Source organism: Prionailurus bengalensis, chromosome A1 (assembly GCF_016509475.1).
Source record: "Prionailurus bengalensis isolate Pbe53 chromosome A1, Fcat_Pben_1.1_paternal_pri, whole genome shotgun sequence".
In the NCBI taxonomy this organism is placed as follows: Eukaryota; Metazoa; Chordata; class Mammalia; order Carnivora; family Felidae; genus Prionailurus; species Prionailurus bengalensis.
Window position 1 is genome coordinate 240,630,051 of NC_057343.1, and position 16,176 is coordinate 240,646,226.

The 16,176-nt window shown below is 51.2% G+C and overlaps 1 protein-coding gene across 1 annotated transcript in view; it reads right to left on the reverse strand.

Annotated features, from left to right (window-relative positions):
• AHRR (aryl-hydrocarbon receptor repressor) overlaps nucleotides 1–16,176 on the reverse strand; it is an 85,312-nt gene that overhangs the window by 57,805 nt on the left and 11,331 nt on the right. Inside the window, exon 3 of the mRNA XM_043602050.1 lies at nucleotides 10,746–10,927. Coding sequence (XP_043457985.1) covers nucleotides 10,746–10,927 — 182 coding nt within the window. The remainder of the gene's footprint in view (nucleotides 1–10,745; nucleotides 10,928–16,176) is intronic.

Below are 16,176 nucleotides of genomic sequence, written 5' to 3' on the forward strand. Positions count from 1 at the left end.
AAGCAGCCCACGACCCAGTGTGCAGGACCCATGGTCACACCCACAGTCAGCGTGCCCTGGCCTACCCTTGGGTGCTCTGAGCCGCCACGCTGGGGGACTCTTTGCTAGCAAAGAGTCTGGAGCTGTACCTACTGGTCCAGTGTCCTGAGCTCTGGAGAAGCAAAGCTACCAGAGAACGTCTGATTCATGTATAAAGAATGAACTTATAATACATTTGTAAAGAAGCCTCCAGTTACGTAACCTCAAATTTGCAAATAACCTGACAAGGTGGTTGTGTGAATCGTCACCACACGTCACTGTGAAGGAAGCGCTTCCTACCGTGCTTCCCTCGTGGTGGATGCTACAGGCTGAAGGGATGTGGAGGCCTCGGTGCCCAGAGCTGTCCAGGTGCACAGGCCTCTGCGGGATGTGGTCGTTCCCTTGCTCAAGCAGGCACCCCTTTCTTCAGCGTCTACAATGCCAGCCCATCCTGGGGGTGTACCTCCTGGGGAGGCTGTCTGGGGTTGACACAAGAAACAACCTGGAGGAGCGGAGGCGCCGCGGGGGCCTGGCTGCAAGAAAATGAGCCCAGCAGGTGCGCAGAGCTACCAAGGGAGTATCCCCCAAGTGAGACACGGGGCGACCCCTCTGCTCGCTCTTTGGCACCCTGCTCCCCCAGTGTTTCCCAGTCCCCACAGCTGCCCACTGGCCTGCTCCCCCTGACCAGTCAGCACTGCTCAGACCCCGCCTGCAAAACGGCTGATGCTAACAGTGGCTGCAGAAAGTGCTAGCAATTCTCTTGCTTTTTACCAAGGACTGGGTGCCCAAAGAGCCAAGTGCTTCGGGAAGGTTCCAGTGGGACTTGCCTGACAAACACATGAGTGCGCCACGCCCTCCCGGGCCCCACCAGCTCCCCCAGGCACGTGCTCTTCACTGGCTCCGGAGCCGCCCCCGTTCACACCCGCTCCGGAGCCACCCGGGTCCACACCCCAGAACCACTCCTCGGGCCTCCTCCCTCTTCTCACAGCAGCGGGAAGAACAGCGCCACGTGCACCGAAGGCTTTGCCCAGACTCCACTGAGTGTCCCCCAAACACCCTTCGGCTGGGTCGGTCCTACCTCTCCTTGCAGACAGTCTCCTTGTCCTCCTTGACTTCAATGACCCTGAAGATCATTGCCAGCAACTCTGCAAACTGCCCCTCAGTTGGGGGTTGTCCAGTGTTTCCTCAGCTTAGACCACGGTCTACCGACCCTCTCAGGAACATCACCCAAGAGGACATGTTCTCTGCCTCCTGTTGCCCAGCATGTGAGGGGTCAGATTTGGTGGCCTAAGGCAGGTGGTGGTTTCTCCATCCTAAGTTTTTCCCTTAGGTGTGAACTCATACTTGTTGGGAGGCAGTTCAAGACTATAAAAATTCCACTTCTGAGCCCACTTTCACCCACTAATTTTAGTACAGAAATTTCTTGTCTGAGTTATTGCTACAACGGTGAATGACTGATGACTTTGTAAGTCACATCTGTCTCCAGTCACCTTTCCACAGCCTGGGCTTCTTCATCAGCACTCTGCCCTAAGGAGAATTTTGTCTTTTTTTTTAATGTTTATTTTTGAGAGAGAGAGAGACAGAGACACAGAGAGACAGAGAGAGCACACACAGGAGCAGGGGAGGGTCAGAGACACAGGGAGACACAGAATCCAAAGCAGGCTCCAAGCTCTCAGCTGTCAGCACAGAGCCTGACACAGGGCTCAAACCCACAAGCATGAGATCATGACAAGAACCAAAGTCACACATTTAAAACAACTGAGCCACCCAGGTGCCCCAGGAAAACTTTGTCTTATCATTCATTCATTCATTCATTCATTCATTCGTCTATGCATACATATCAGTGTGGGCTTATGGAATCCTATTTTATTCACTGGGTTATGATCTATTACTATTCTTTTTCATTTTAATGCTGAAATGGTCCAGATTTGGCCAGTGAGAGCCCCCTTGGGATGGCTGTGTCCTGTGGGATGTCTCCATTCCTCTCTGAGCACTGCCTCACTTTCTGGCTTGAGATGCTCTAAGCTTTCCTTGCTCCAACTCTGGAAGGAGGCCTGAGTTCCTTTTGATGGTGAACAGTATCTAGAAACCAAGATCTGAGTGTGAGCTATGCTCACAGCAACCTTAGACCTTGCCAGTGGGCAGAACACACACCTATACACACGTATTTATGTCTATAGCTATCTTTGTATTTTGAAAATGATGAGCTTACACCAGTACCTCCAATTCCAATCCAACATCCCAGGATTCAGTACAGAGTGGAATTATTTTTCCTTTAATATTAATTCCTTTAATATTTGGTAGAGATTGCTTTAAAACCCTCTGGGTTTACATTTTAACTACGGATTCGACTTTTCAAAATAGTCATATGACTATTTAGGGTTTCCATTTCTTCTTGAGTCATTTCTAATGAGCTATATTTCTAGTAATGTATTCATTTGTTTTCCAATTTATTGACATAAATTTGTTCATAATAGCCTTCAGTTACCTTTCAAATATGTGCAGCGCCTAGAATCATGTTCCCTTTAGGTCCCTAATACTATTTACTTTTTTTTCCTCATTCAGTTTCGCTAGATATTTACAAATTTTATCATTTTAGAGGAACTCTATTGTATGTTTCTTTTCTGTTTCACCAGTATCTTCTCTTTTATTATTTCCTTTCTTGGACTCTTTTTGTTTATTTTGCTTTGCTTTATCAGAACTACTGAACCTAACGCTTAGTTCATTAATTTTCCACCTTTCTTCTTTCATATATAAACACATAGGGTTATTTATTTCTGAGGATTACTTTAGCTGCATGCCCCACATTTTGATTTGTAAATATTTTCTAAGTTTCATGATGTTTTCTTCTTTCATCTATGAGTTATTTACCAGTGTGTTTATTTCCAAATATAAGGGTTTTGAAGTCATCTTTTATTACTGATTTCTAGCTCAAGTGCATTGAGGTCTTATAACATGCATTTGTCATGATTTTGTCTTTTGAAATTTATTGAGACTTGCTTTCATTGGCCAATATGTTTTCAGTATATTTATAAATTCCACGTGGGCTTGAAAAGATGTGAATTCTATAGTTTCAGAGTAGTGTTTTCTGTGTGTCCTTTAGATTAACCCTTTTTGCATTGTGAAATCTCCTAGAATCTTTACTGATTTTTATTTATTTGATCTATTAAACACTGAGAAAATAACTTAAAATCTTTCATGGGGATGAATTCATCTGTTTTTCTGTATAGTTCTGTCAATATTTGTTATATATTTTCAAGGTTATGTTACTGGAAGCACATAAATGTAAAATTATTTCAGTGCTGGGTGGCTCAGTTGGTTAAGCATCCTGCTCTTGATTTCAGCTCAGGTCATGATTTCACAGTTCATGAGTTTGAGCCCCAGGTCAAAGCTTGGGATTCTCTTTCCCTCTCTCTGCCCTTCCCCTGCTTGTTCTCTCTCTCTCTCAAATAAATCAACTTTAAATAAATAAATAAATAAATAAATAAATAAATAAATAAAACCATTTTAGTGCTTGATAAAATGTTTTCAATTTAAAAATTTTTAATTGATATAAATTTTTAAAATCATTATGTAGTGACTCTCTCATGATCTCCAGTTATGTTTTTTAACCAAAAACTAAATTTTTTTACATTAAAATGGCTTCATGAGATTTCTTTCAGTTAGCATTTTTCCATCCTTTTTCTTTCAACCTTTCCATGCCATTTGTAAACAGACATAGTAATCCACCCTAATAATCCTTATCTTTCAGTTGTCATGTTTAGTCTATTCACATTTACTGTAATTCATGACACATTTGGGATTTTGTGGTTTCTACTCCCCCTTCCACATCTCTGTTTTCTTCTTTCTTGTCTAAGAATATTGATTACATCTACTTATTCTACTTTGTCTCTCCACTAGTTTTAAGGGAAACCCCATTTCTTTCACCCTGATGATTATTATGGACAGTTTATGATGAATTAATTAGCCAGCTTCCATAGGACATTAACACAAGAACCACCAAAGTCTGTACCTCAAGTCTCCCTCTCCACTTTTATGGTTAGGAATTTATTCTCTCTCTCTTGTTCTTCCAATATGGTAGTACTACTGTTTTATACTCTCAGTGTTTGTGTCAATCTGCCCACACGGTCACCACCCTCCTGCTCTTCCATTCGTCTCCACTCCAGGTCTCCCACCTGGAATGCCCTTCCTTCTGCATGAAGTACATCCTTCAATATTTCCTTTAGTAGAAGTGCCGGGTGGCTCAGTTGGTTAAGCATCCAACTCTTGATTTTGGCTCAGGTCATGATCTCACGGTTTGTGGAATCGAGCCCTACATCAGGCTCTGTGCTGACAGCATGGAACCCGCATGGGATTCTCTCTCCCTCTCTCTCTCTACCCCTCCCTCACTTGTGTACATGCACTTTCTCAAAAATAAATAAATAAACATTTAAAATTTCCTTTAATAAAACTCTCTTTGGATTCTCAGCTTCATTTTGTTTTTGGTCTCTGAGTATTCCTTAATCTCCTGCTTGCCCACTGATATATTTTGACAGGTTTCAGATATTTTATCTTGCATTTTTGGCTGTTAGCAGCAAGATGACCAATTAGTTACTGGCCTGTTGTATTGTTGGAAATGGAAGAAGGCATATATTTGGTAGCAGAATTCTCCCACTAGACTCTAAATGCCCAGGGATGGGGACCATGGTTTCTGTTTTCTTGCCTTATAACAGGTTGTTAATATGGAACTCTTTCTGTCTGAAAGAGTTGAGGCCCCAAGACAACAAAGTGCCAACTATACCCAAGTCCCAAAGTGAGATTCCAGGTGACCTGGGCAGGGTTACAAAGGAGGTGTCAGAAACAAGAGATGCTCAAGGATGGGAGGAGGGTCTCCTTGGAGGGTCTGTGTTGTGAGTTGCATGCCCCCACCTGTACCCTGAAGACTGGCATCTCTCTACACTCAAGAAATCCAAAGGACAAAGGTGGGGCCTAAGGCTCCTGGTAGGCACCTGGGCTGCATCCATGTGGGAAGTGCCATCTACCAACCTAGTGGGTCTAAGGTGAGTGTTTCCTGGGGAGCAGGTAGGGTCATAATGCCCAACCACTGGCCTGGGATGTCTCAAGTCCTCCAAGAGGGTGCCTGGAGACATGAGCAGAGACTGCAACAGAAGAGGCTAGAGGTACCTTCTGACACCTGAGGCTAAGAAAGAAGGTGAGAGGGACCAGCTGGAGAGGACAGAGTGCCAGTGTTACTCACCACAGTAGAAGACCCCTCTGGGTCCCCCACTGAGCCTTGCCGGCCAGCTCACGGCAATGCCAATCATGTAGGACCTCAACGAACCCTCGCCTCTCCTCCCTGCTGCTGCTCTGAACCAGAAGGGCAGGAAACCACAGCTACCAGTGGGGCAGGACCAAGAGGAGAAGCAGCCAGCCTGAGCCCCCGCCCTTCTGCCTGCTGGAGCTCCAGGTGAGGGCTGGGAGAAGGCTCACACTTGAAAGACAGATCATACTAATACCAAGCTCAGCCTGCATAGGAAGCCAACATTATGGAGTGAAGGGGTGGGGAGGGGACACTGAATTCCCTGGAAGGGACCAGAAACATCCATAGCTGCCCTGGTTCTTCCATGGGTAGTGGAGGAACCAACCAGAAAGGAGATTTGCTGGGACGGGGAGAGAAAAAAAAAAATCAAAGCTGTTTTGTGCTGACCCTGAGTTCTGGCTATTTATCAGGTCTGAGCAGATGCAGGTACCAGAAGGGAGGGAGTGAATCGGTGCACACACCAATGAGTGCTTGCTTCTCTTCCTGGAAGTAGCTAAGATATGGTAAGGTAAATAAAACAGTGCATAGAAGAATCAAGAGTGATCTGAGGAGTGCTGGGGGCCCTTCCTGTGGGGTCAGAAGCTGGTGGCCACAGACAGTTGGACAGGACAGGCACTCTATCCTGAATGACCCAACGCTAGCGTGTCTTTGCTGGAAATGCCCCAGGGAACCAATTCTGGAAGGTGTCAGTGTTGGGAAGGAAGGGGTAAGGAAGGTGGTTCCAGCAGCAGATGAGGTGAGAGGCAGCAGTGACCCGTATCCATGTGCCTGGGGGACAAAGCCCCTGGACGCTCCACATGAGAGGAGAGGGGGCAGGTCCCAACCCTCTTGCCCCCAGAAGGCCCATCTCAGTCAGTCTGGGTCCCTGTAACAAGACACAACGCACGGGCGTGTAAACGGCAGGTAAGTATTCCTCACAGCTCTAGAGGCTGAGGCCTGAGATCAGGGCACCAGCAGATTCAGTTTCTGGTGAAATCTTTCCTGGCTTCCTCAGACCAACACTAATCCTGTGGGGTCAGGTCCTCCGCAGGGCCTCATTTAACCTTAATACTCCTTAGAGGCACCATCTCCAAACACAGCCACACCGGGGTGCGGGCCTTGGTGTGTGCATTTGGAGGGATGCACAGGGCTCATCGAGAGAAGGGTAACTCTAGTGACAGCTGAAAACTGGTACCACTCAGCTAGCTGTACATGCCTCCGTTGCTGGTCCTAAGACCATCAAGGCAAACTGCCCTCCTGACATGCTGCGCGCGGGCAAGGCCCCTCGGGAAGGTTCTGGGGCACACCCTCCTGACATGTGGGCTTCTGGACCCGCCCACCAGGTGAGCAGGGGCCAGGACTCACCCCTGCAGGGCTCCATTTGGCATGTGCAGAATCGAGCCCCACGGGCTGAGCGGAGAAAACGCAAAGGGACGGGAGGCCCAGACACTACCCATGGGCAGCACTGACCCAGGGTCGGAATCTCGACGTTCCCACAGACAGCCGAAACTGCTTTTCCACCTCCCCCTTCTCGCTTCATTCTGCTTATCGCCCCTGTTGCCCTCTCTGACACTTCTCTCCACAGAGTCAGGAGCCCTGGCTGATGCTCCCATCACAAGACTCACGGGATGGACACACCGTGTGGACCTTGGGTCCGTTACCTGTGAGTGGTGGTTCTCCACCACCTGAGCTTTGCTCCTCTGGCCAGCAAGTGTCCCAGACGAGCCCACACTGCAGAGCTAATGCCTGGGAGGGTGGCCCTAACCAACTACCAGGCTTAAGTGAGGAGGTGCTGGGGCTTCTCAGGCCCCACATCCTGGGGGAGCCCACCTCGAGGGTCCTGTTTGTCCTGACTTCCCCCTTTTTCTCAGCCCCCAATTTCCTATCGTGTGAACGATGAAATCCACAAGACTGGAAAATCCCAGTCTTGCATTTGAGCAGAGGGGTTGATAACGCAGAAGCACTGACTGGCCCCTTGCCTGTGCAAAAACCAGATAAAAAAAAATTAAAAATCTGCTGCCTTTCAAAAATCCACAAAAGCCAGCACTAAAGTAAACATCACAGGCAAGTTTTCAGGCCTTATTACCATCTGAAGCTGAAATTTTCCAGGTCACATCCTTCCCAAAGGTGACATTTTATGGAAGCTTTAATGAAATTAACTCATCTATTTCTGAGTCAGGAAGTGCAGATTAAGATCCGATTTTTTGCAGCCTGACTTTTTTCTAACTCTACAGTGAAAATGAATTCGGGAAACTTTCTACAATTTCCTCTCAACTGTGCAGCTTCAAGGGGATCCCACACTTCAGAACCCTTGACAGAAACGGTGCTGTGGAGAAACCAAGTTCTGTTCTGACACCTGACTGTGACAGTGGCCAGGCAGCTGTGAGCTTTGGGCTGGCCCACCTGCTGCAGGACCTGGAGTCAGCCCTAGCTGCTCGGACAGACCTGAAGGGCGTCCGCGTGCACCGGCGGGAGGCATGGGGTGGCAGGTCGGGAACATCACCGACCGCCAGTTAAGAGAGGTGAGGCGTTCAGGCAGATACTCGAACAGCTGCCTGAACCCCTAGAAACAGCAGACGGGAGCCTTTCAGAGACCACCAACCCTGGCCTGGCTGGGAACGGCTGGACCCATCCAGAGAAGTGACCTGGTTCCTCCCCCGACCACCCAGCCAGGAGGTCAGGTCTGCAAGGGTGTGCCAACAGGAGGTGAACCACCAACCCCACCCAGGGCAGCCCCAAACCTGCCCGAGCTGCCTAAAGAGGCCACCGTGGAAGCTGAGGTGGCCGTCCGTAACAGAGAGGCTTCGCAAAGGCAAGTCTGGGGACCGCGCCCTTGGTGTGGACACCTGGCTCTCTGGCACATTTTGTATGACTTTGTCGACTTACTCATCACATCACTCTTGTGATGCACAAGAGTGCATCTTGTCCTGCACTCTTGTCCTGCACAACACGAAAATGTTCCAAGTCACCTCAGTGAACTGGTCTTGTCACCATCGGGGCTCAGAGTGCCCACCAGATAGCCACAGGCATGAGGAGGCAGGCCCCCAGCATGGGGATAGGACCCCTGGGGCCTGGGGATGTGCCCCAGGGCAAAGCGATGGGCCCTGGGCATGGGGATAGAACCCCTGGGGCATGGGGCTGGGGGCCCCTGGGGCTCTCAGCTTCTACTCAGAGCACAGATGCTCGGAAGAGCACCCCCAGTTACACCGGTCTTCCCATCTGCGGGCCTTTCTTGGCCCCTCACCTGAGGTCCCAGAGCCACCAAGAACCTGAAATCTAAGATTCCAGCACTTCAAGGAGAGAGGGCCTGAGCCAGACATGTGGACACTGGGAAGGAGAATCCAGACAATAGACATGGCTTTGAATGTGGCCAGTGAGAAAACACAGCAGCTGCAGCTATGGAGGTTGGGGGACAGGACTGCACTGCATACAGCTGGTCCTGTCACCCGAGGGCCTGGGGATACCCCAGTGCAGCTGGGGAAGGAACACAAAACCCCTCCGTCCCATGGGGAAGGGGCCCAGACCACAGCAGGGAGAATACATAGTGACTAGCAGCCCCCGCCCCTGCCCCGTCCCGAGATGTAGGACCTTGGCAGCAAGGGGCCAGAGCCTTGGACAGACTGGGGTGAGGGGCTGCCTCAGCGCAGCCTGCAGACAGCGCCTGCCCCTTGCCTCCTGTGGGAAGCCCACCAGCCCACAAGACCCTCCTGGTGACCTCCACTGAGTGCCACGCACCATTCTCTGTCACCCTACAGAATACTTCAGCGGGAGTGTTTTGTGAGCTTGGGCTCCAGCCATGGAAGTCTGGGTGACGGACACCCAGGTGGCACCCTTTTAACCCAAAGGAAGAGTGCGAGGTTTAGTGAGGAAGACCGACCTGGGCTGAGCGCTGGGTGAGCTCCAGCCCCGGCTGCAAATCCCACGGGGCCACGTCAGGGATGGAAGAGGCAGCACGGGGATGCACAGGGGAACAGGGGAGCAGGGATGCCCCAGAGGGGTCCTGGGCATGGCCAATGTGGCAGCCACCAGCCCTCAGGACCAAGCCTGGCTCAGCAGGCCACATGGCCATCCAGCCCAGTGCACTCGGCCTCCCCATGACGACAGGTGGCCTTTCCATGATGGGACATCTCAGTGTGGCTCAGGACCAGCCCAGACTACCCACTGGGCTCCACACCCCAGAGCAGAGAGGGCACACACATGGGTGAGCCCCCAGGGTTCTGGGGTGTCAGACGGAGGTTGGGAGGGAGCTCCATGCAGAGCTCTCACACACAGAGCAGGCTCTCCGAGCCCAGCAGTGATCAGAGGATCTGGGATTCCTGCTCCATGAGAAAAAATGGAGGCCAACGTGTGGGAGGCCCTTTGGAGGGGTCAGTCGGCAAGGTGCCCAGGTGGAGTATGCACTGGGCAGAGCTGCCTGCGGGCCCCTAATGTTTCCTCATGGTGGGGTCTCTGGAGGAAGTTGGGACTGAAGGTAGGCTAAGTCCTCAAGAAAACTGCCCTCCCGCTCCTGGGGGGCTGCAGAAGGCCAGCAATGCACAGTGGCCGAGTCGCACCTCAGACGTGTCTGATTAAGGTGCGTTCGGGCCTTGCCATAATCGTCTCAGGGCAAATTGTCCCCCCAGGTGTGGGAGCTGGGACAGACCTGGGTTCACATCACCCGAGGACCTCAGCCCTGGCCGGCGTCCTCACTGCAGCCCAGGGTGTTTTGTGCAGCGAAACGAGGATGTGCAAAAACCGACCTCCAAAGCCTTTGGGCAGAGAGTATAGACTCTGCTGTTGGCCACAGCCCCCACCACTCCCTGGTGCCCAGACCTGCCCCTTTACACATTTGTCTTACCCAATCCCAAAGACATGTAGTAAGTTGCGATTTGGTAAGAAGTTCAGACTTAATTCGGGACGATGACGGCAGTCATGGGCCCTGAAACAGCGTGGTGACAGCCACATTTCTTTACCAGGAACTGAGCCGGGACACGTGGAGAATGAGGCCTGGTTGGGGGCATCAGATATAGGAGAGCACCCATCCCCAGCTACTGCAAGGGACTGACACACCAGGGACCCCTTGCGCAGAGGGGCTGGTGCCTGGCTGGGATCACAGCATCCCCGGGACAGACAGAGCAACAACACGGAAGGATGGCCACCCAATAGTGACACGGGCTAATGGGGGAACACGGCCTCCTGAGCTCAGCCCTGGTCCTGCTTCCCCACAGAGAGGATCTGCCTGGTCCTCTGAAGCCCTGAGGCTGTGGGGAAGCTGAGCAGGGGGAGGGCCAGCCCCTGAGCCTTGCACAGAGCTGCCCTGGGTCATCAGCACTCAGTGCCCGCTCCCCTAAATGATTACCCAAGACAGGGTGCAAACTGGTCCATCCCAGTAAAGTGGGGTGGGCCCGGGTGAGACCGAAGCGAGCCCAGGCGACACCCAGCTGAGCACAGATGGACAGGAGAGTCCTACCTTCAAAGAAGCTCTTCACCCTGAGGTAGCTGACGCTGAGACGCAGGACGGAAAGCTTGTCCAGCTTAGACACGATGTCAGGAGGAAGCGGAAGCAGGCTGGCCAGGTGGTCCAGCTCGGCGTTGAGGCGGTCCCGGTGCCGCTTGGACGGGTTTGACTTCTCAGCCCCCGTGGCCGGCCTCCTGCAGGGAAGCAAGCGCCATCAGACTCGGGGTTTCCCGCCAGGGGCTGTCACCCCATGGAGCACACACCTGTCCCCAGAAGTGACCTTATGGCGTGGATCAGCTTCTAAGTGAGAAAAGGTGCTGAAAAGGACAAAAGGCTCCTGATACTGTGCATACGAGGAAGCTGGGATCCATTACCAGGAAGGGCGCTCAGAGACAGAGAGTAGGTCTCCTTGGACACAGCTGCAGGCAAGCTGTGTGGCTCCAGCACATTTCTTGACCTCTCTGTGCTAACTTTTCCCCAAGTGTGAGGAGGATCCCTGGCCCCAGGCTGCATGTGCTCAGCTTCTTCCAGGCTTTTCTTAAACGCAGGACCTTTTCAGGACCTGCAGTCCAGGTGTGACTGATGCTTCTGGGCCTCAGTTTCTCCTCTACACAGCAGGGCTGAACGGGTCCGAGGAGGGGGTAACAGAGGACCCTTGGGCACCTGGGCGCTGTCCCACCCGCCCTTCTGAAGCCCTGACGTCATGGGCTGTGCCTCTGTGAGGTGGCTGTGGCCTGGGTTCCATTTCCCTTTGCCCCACAACAGATCTGCTCTCCCCCACAAGGGGGATCCCCCTGCCCAGGGCTTCCCTGTCCACCATCCTGGTAGAGGGCAGAGCTGGCCTTCCTCATCTGACCCTCTTACCACCCCCCCCCCCCGACTGCCGGATGACAGTCCCTCTCCTCTGACCCTAACCGCCCTCACAGAAACAGCTCTATACAGGCCCTTCCTAAACATCACCCACATCAAAGCATCTGAACCTAAAGTGGCAGCCAGAGTTGGGTGGAGAGGCGGCAGGGGGAGGGGCTGTTGGCGCTGGACCCAGGTTGCCTGGCTCCCAGGGCCAACCCTCCCTGGGGTCATGGCACCTGGGAGGCTGGAGGGCTCCTGCTTTTAGGGGCTGAGGTCTCTTTTGTCTAGGAGTTCCTATTTGTCCCTGTGTGTTCACTTACAAGTGTGGTGAGACCCAGCAATCCGTCTGTCAGGAGGGGCCCGCAGCACAAACCTACTTTGCAGAGTCTGAGGGCCCCTGGCCACAAAAGCACAGAGAAGCCTGATGCCCCGATCCCACAGGCCACTGCTTTGTTTGCTTTGAGGTACAATTCACACAACACTAGCTTTTCAAAATGTACATTCACCTCTATCAAGTCCCAAACATCTCACGGCTCCAGATGAAACCCTGTACCCATTCAGTAGTTTCTCCCGGTCTCCCTCCAGCACCCCTGGCGACCACAAGCTGCCTTCTGTCTCCACGGCTCTGCCTGTTCTAGACATTTCACACACGTGCAGCCACACAGTGTGAGACTTTTCGCGTCTGGCTTCTTCCACCTGGCATCATGTCTTCAAGTAACCGTGGTGCAGCGTTTATCAGGACCCCATTCCTTCTTCTGGGTGAATAACACTCCGTCGTGTGGATGGACCACATTTGCTCACCTGTTCACAACTCGATGGAAGTCTGGCCGGCTTTCAGTCGACGGACATCGTACCCAATGCCGTATGACCCTAAGACCCTGCTCACACCTAATTTTCAGTTCTCTCAGTGCATGCCCGGGGGTGGACAGCCGGGTCGGTGTGGTCACTCCATTTCACCTTCTGAGGAGCTGCCAGACTGGCGGCTGCACCCAGAGACATCACCACCAGCACCAGGTGAGGGTTCGGCGCTTCACACCCTCATGGACACATCAGTTTCCTTTTTCTGGAGAACAGCCATTTTCCAGGCGTGAAGGAGGGCCTCGCTGCGTCTGACCGGTATTTTCCTTAGCGGCCAGTAATGGCCACCCTTTCACATGCTTGCTGGGCGTCTGTGTGTCTTCTTTGGAGAAATGTCTCCCCAAGTCCTTTGCCCATTTTTCAACCGGGTTGTCTTTTTAATGTTGAGTTGTAGGAGTTCTTTATATTCTTGACAGAAGCCCTTTATCAGATACATGATTTACAAATATTCCTCCTATATCTTTGCTTTTCTCACTTTCTGCTGTTTTTCTTCCTTAATGAGGCATATGCCCCCAAATCACTCATGCTGCTGGGCAAAATTTAAACCGGCAGGAGGCCTGGAGATAAACTGAGCAGCTCCAGTGTGGGCTGGCACCTGCTGGCTAGAGCAGAGCCCCCCCCCCCCCCCCCCCCCCGCCAGTCAGTGAAAGACACCCGAGGCCTCCCCAGAGACACAGGAGCACTCAGGGCAGGTGTGAGGGTCAGAGAAGGGGAGACAGTGGGAGACCGGCAGGTGGCCCCTGCTGAAACCTCACCTCTGTGCAGGGCTGGGGGGGGGGGCTGCTCCCCTGTCTCCCCAGACAGCCTGTGCCTGAAGATGAGCTGGGCCATGATATTTCTCCTACCCCTGCCCTCTTGGGGCACCTGTGGGAGGGACACTAGCCTGCTGGAGAAATGGGCGTTGGAAGAGCCCCTTCAATGTTTCTCACAATACTGGCTGTCCCGTGATGCATCTCCGCCACCCCATTCCCCAGCCCCATGGGCCAGAGCAGGAACCACCCCACCCCATGCCCACGGGCACGAGAGGGGATGGGGGTTGAGGGGCTTCAGGCTCAGGCCTAGGGGCATGTGGAGTAAGTTCCAAGTCCCCGGGCAGAGACTCAGCAGGTGATAGGGGACAAGGACCAGTGCCATTAGCACAGGGATAGTTCAGGCTCAGATGGAAGAGAGCCCTGGCACCAAAAATATAGAATCCCTGGCGTACATCTGGCAATGCTCCCCTGAACTGATGTGTAGATTCAATGTAATCAAATTAAAATTCCAACAATGCTTTTTATAGGAACTGACACACTGATTCTAAAATTTACATGGAAACGCAAAGGACCAAGAATAACCAATGAAATAGCAAAATCGGGGGACCTATCCTTTTGACTTTAAGCCTGTCATAAATCTACAATGTTCCAGATGGCTTGGTATTACAGAAAAAATAGAAATATAGAACAAGGGAACAGAGTAAGGAGTCTAGAAATAAACCCACAGATTTTGGACAATTCATTTGATGAAGATACTACGGTAGTTCAAGGGAAAGAAAGTCCTTCCAATAACGGGGCTGGTCAACTGGAAACCCATGAAAACAGGTGAACATCAACTGTCACCACACATAATCCCCCCAAATTAACTCAAAGTGGGTCACAGACCTAAATCTATAGCCTATTATAAAACTTTACAAGAAAATACATAAGATCTTTGAGACCTTGGGATAGCCACAGGACTCTTAGAATACACACATACACTCAAACTCATAAAAGAAAAAAAATGGGTCAGTTGATCTTCATCAATATCTTTTAAATGTCTTTTGAAAATCACCATTAAGAAAATGAAAGGGGGGGGGGCGCCTGGGTGGCGCAGTCGGTTAAGCGCCCGACTTCAGCCAGGTCACGATCTCGCGGTCCGTGAGTTCGAGCCCCGCGTCGGGCTCTGGGCGGATGGCTCGGAGCCTGGAGCCTCTTTCCGATTCTGTGTCTCCCTCTCTCTCTGCCCCTCCCCCGTTCATGCTCTGTCTCTCTCTGTCCCAAAAATAAAAAAATAAAAAAAGAAAAAAAAAAAAAAAAAAGAAAATGAAAGGGGGGAGCCTGGGTGGCTCAGTCAGTGGTGCGTGCGACTCTTAATCTCAGGGTCATGAGCTTGAGCTCCATGTTGGGCATAGAGATTAGTTTTTATTTATTTATTTATTTATTTGAGCTCCATGTTGGGCATAGAGATTAGTTTTTATTTATTTATTTATTTGTTTGTTTGTTTGTTTATTTATTTATGAAATTTATTGTCAAATTGGTTTCCATACAACACCCAGTGTTCATCCCAACAGGTGCCCTCCTCAATACCCATCACCCACCCACCCCTCCCTCCCACCCCCGATAAACCCTCAGTTTATTCTCAGTTTTTAGGAGTCTCTTACGTTTTGGCTCCCTCCCTCTCTAACTTTTTTTTTTCCTTCCCCTCCCCCATGGTCTTCTGTTAAGTTTCTCAGGATCCACATAAGACTGAAAACATATGGTATCTGTCTTTCCCTGTATGACTTATTTCACTTAGCATAACACTCTCCAGTTCCATCCACGTTGCTACAAAAGGCCATATTTCATTCTTTCTCACTGCCACGTAGTATTCCATTGTGTATATAAACCACAATTTCTTTAATGTTTATTCACTCTTGAGAGAAAGAGTGTGAGTGGGGCAGGGGCAGAGAAAGAGGGAGGCACAGAATCGGAAGCAGGCTCCACACTCCGAGCTGTCAGCATAGAGCCCAACGTGGGGCTCGAACTCACGAACCACGAGATTATGGCCTGAGCTGAAGTCGGACGCTCAACTGACTGAGCCACCCAGGCGCCCCTAGAGATTACTTTTTTAAAAAAGAAAATGAAATGAAAAGGTAAGCCATAGATTGGGGGGAAATGTCCACAAGAACTTGTATCCAGAATATGTAAAGCAGTTTTAAAACTCAGTAAGAAGACAGCAGAGAAGATATGTGGATGGCACACAAGCACATGAACAGACGCCCAGCGCCCATGGGGAACGAGGCAGATCAAGCCGTGCTGAGGCGGCACCACCGCCCATCGGGGACCCGGGTAGAAGGCAGAGGACCGAGAGCCCCTGCGCGCTGCCGGGAAGCAAGACGGTGCAGCTGCTGTGGAAAACAGCTTGGTGGTTCCCTAAAAGTGAACACACATCTGCTGAGTCAAAATCCCACTCCTAGGTATTTACCCAAGAGAAATGAAAACATACATCCGCACAAAGACTTGTGTGTAAACATTCGTGGCAGCTCTGCCTGCAACGGCCCAAACCTGGGAAGCACCTGAATGTCCATCTGCAGGTGAGTAAACGAAGCGGTGCATCCAGACCCTGGAGCACTACTCGGCAGCAAACAGGAGCACGCTCCGTGCACACGAAGTGTGGATGGACCTCAAGATCAGGCTGAAGGAAAGAAGCCCAACAAAATGGTGTCTGATTCCACTTACAGAAGATTCCAGAGATGCAAAGCAGGCTACGGCACAGAGCACGCCAGGGTTGCCTGGATGGAGGTGGAGGCAGGGACCGCAAGCACACAGGACACTCTGGGTACGATCCGAGTGTCGGTGACCTTGATTTTGGTGGTGTTCCATGGTGCGTACAGCTGTCAACCCGACCAGATTGCACATTTAACCACGTGCAGTGCCACAGCCTTCAGTTACAGCCCAATAAGGAAAAAGATGCAAGTGACCAACACCTCCAGGGGCCGTGGTGCCGTTCCTTACTCAAC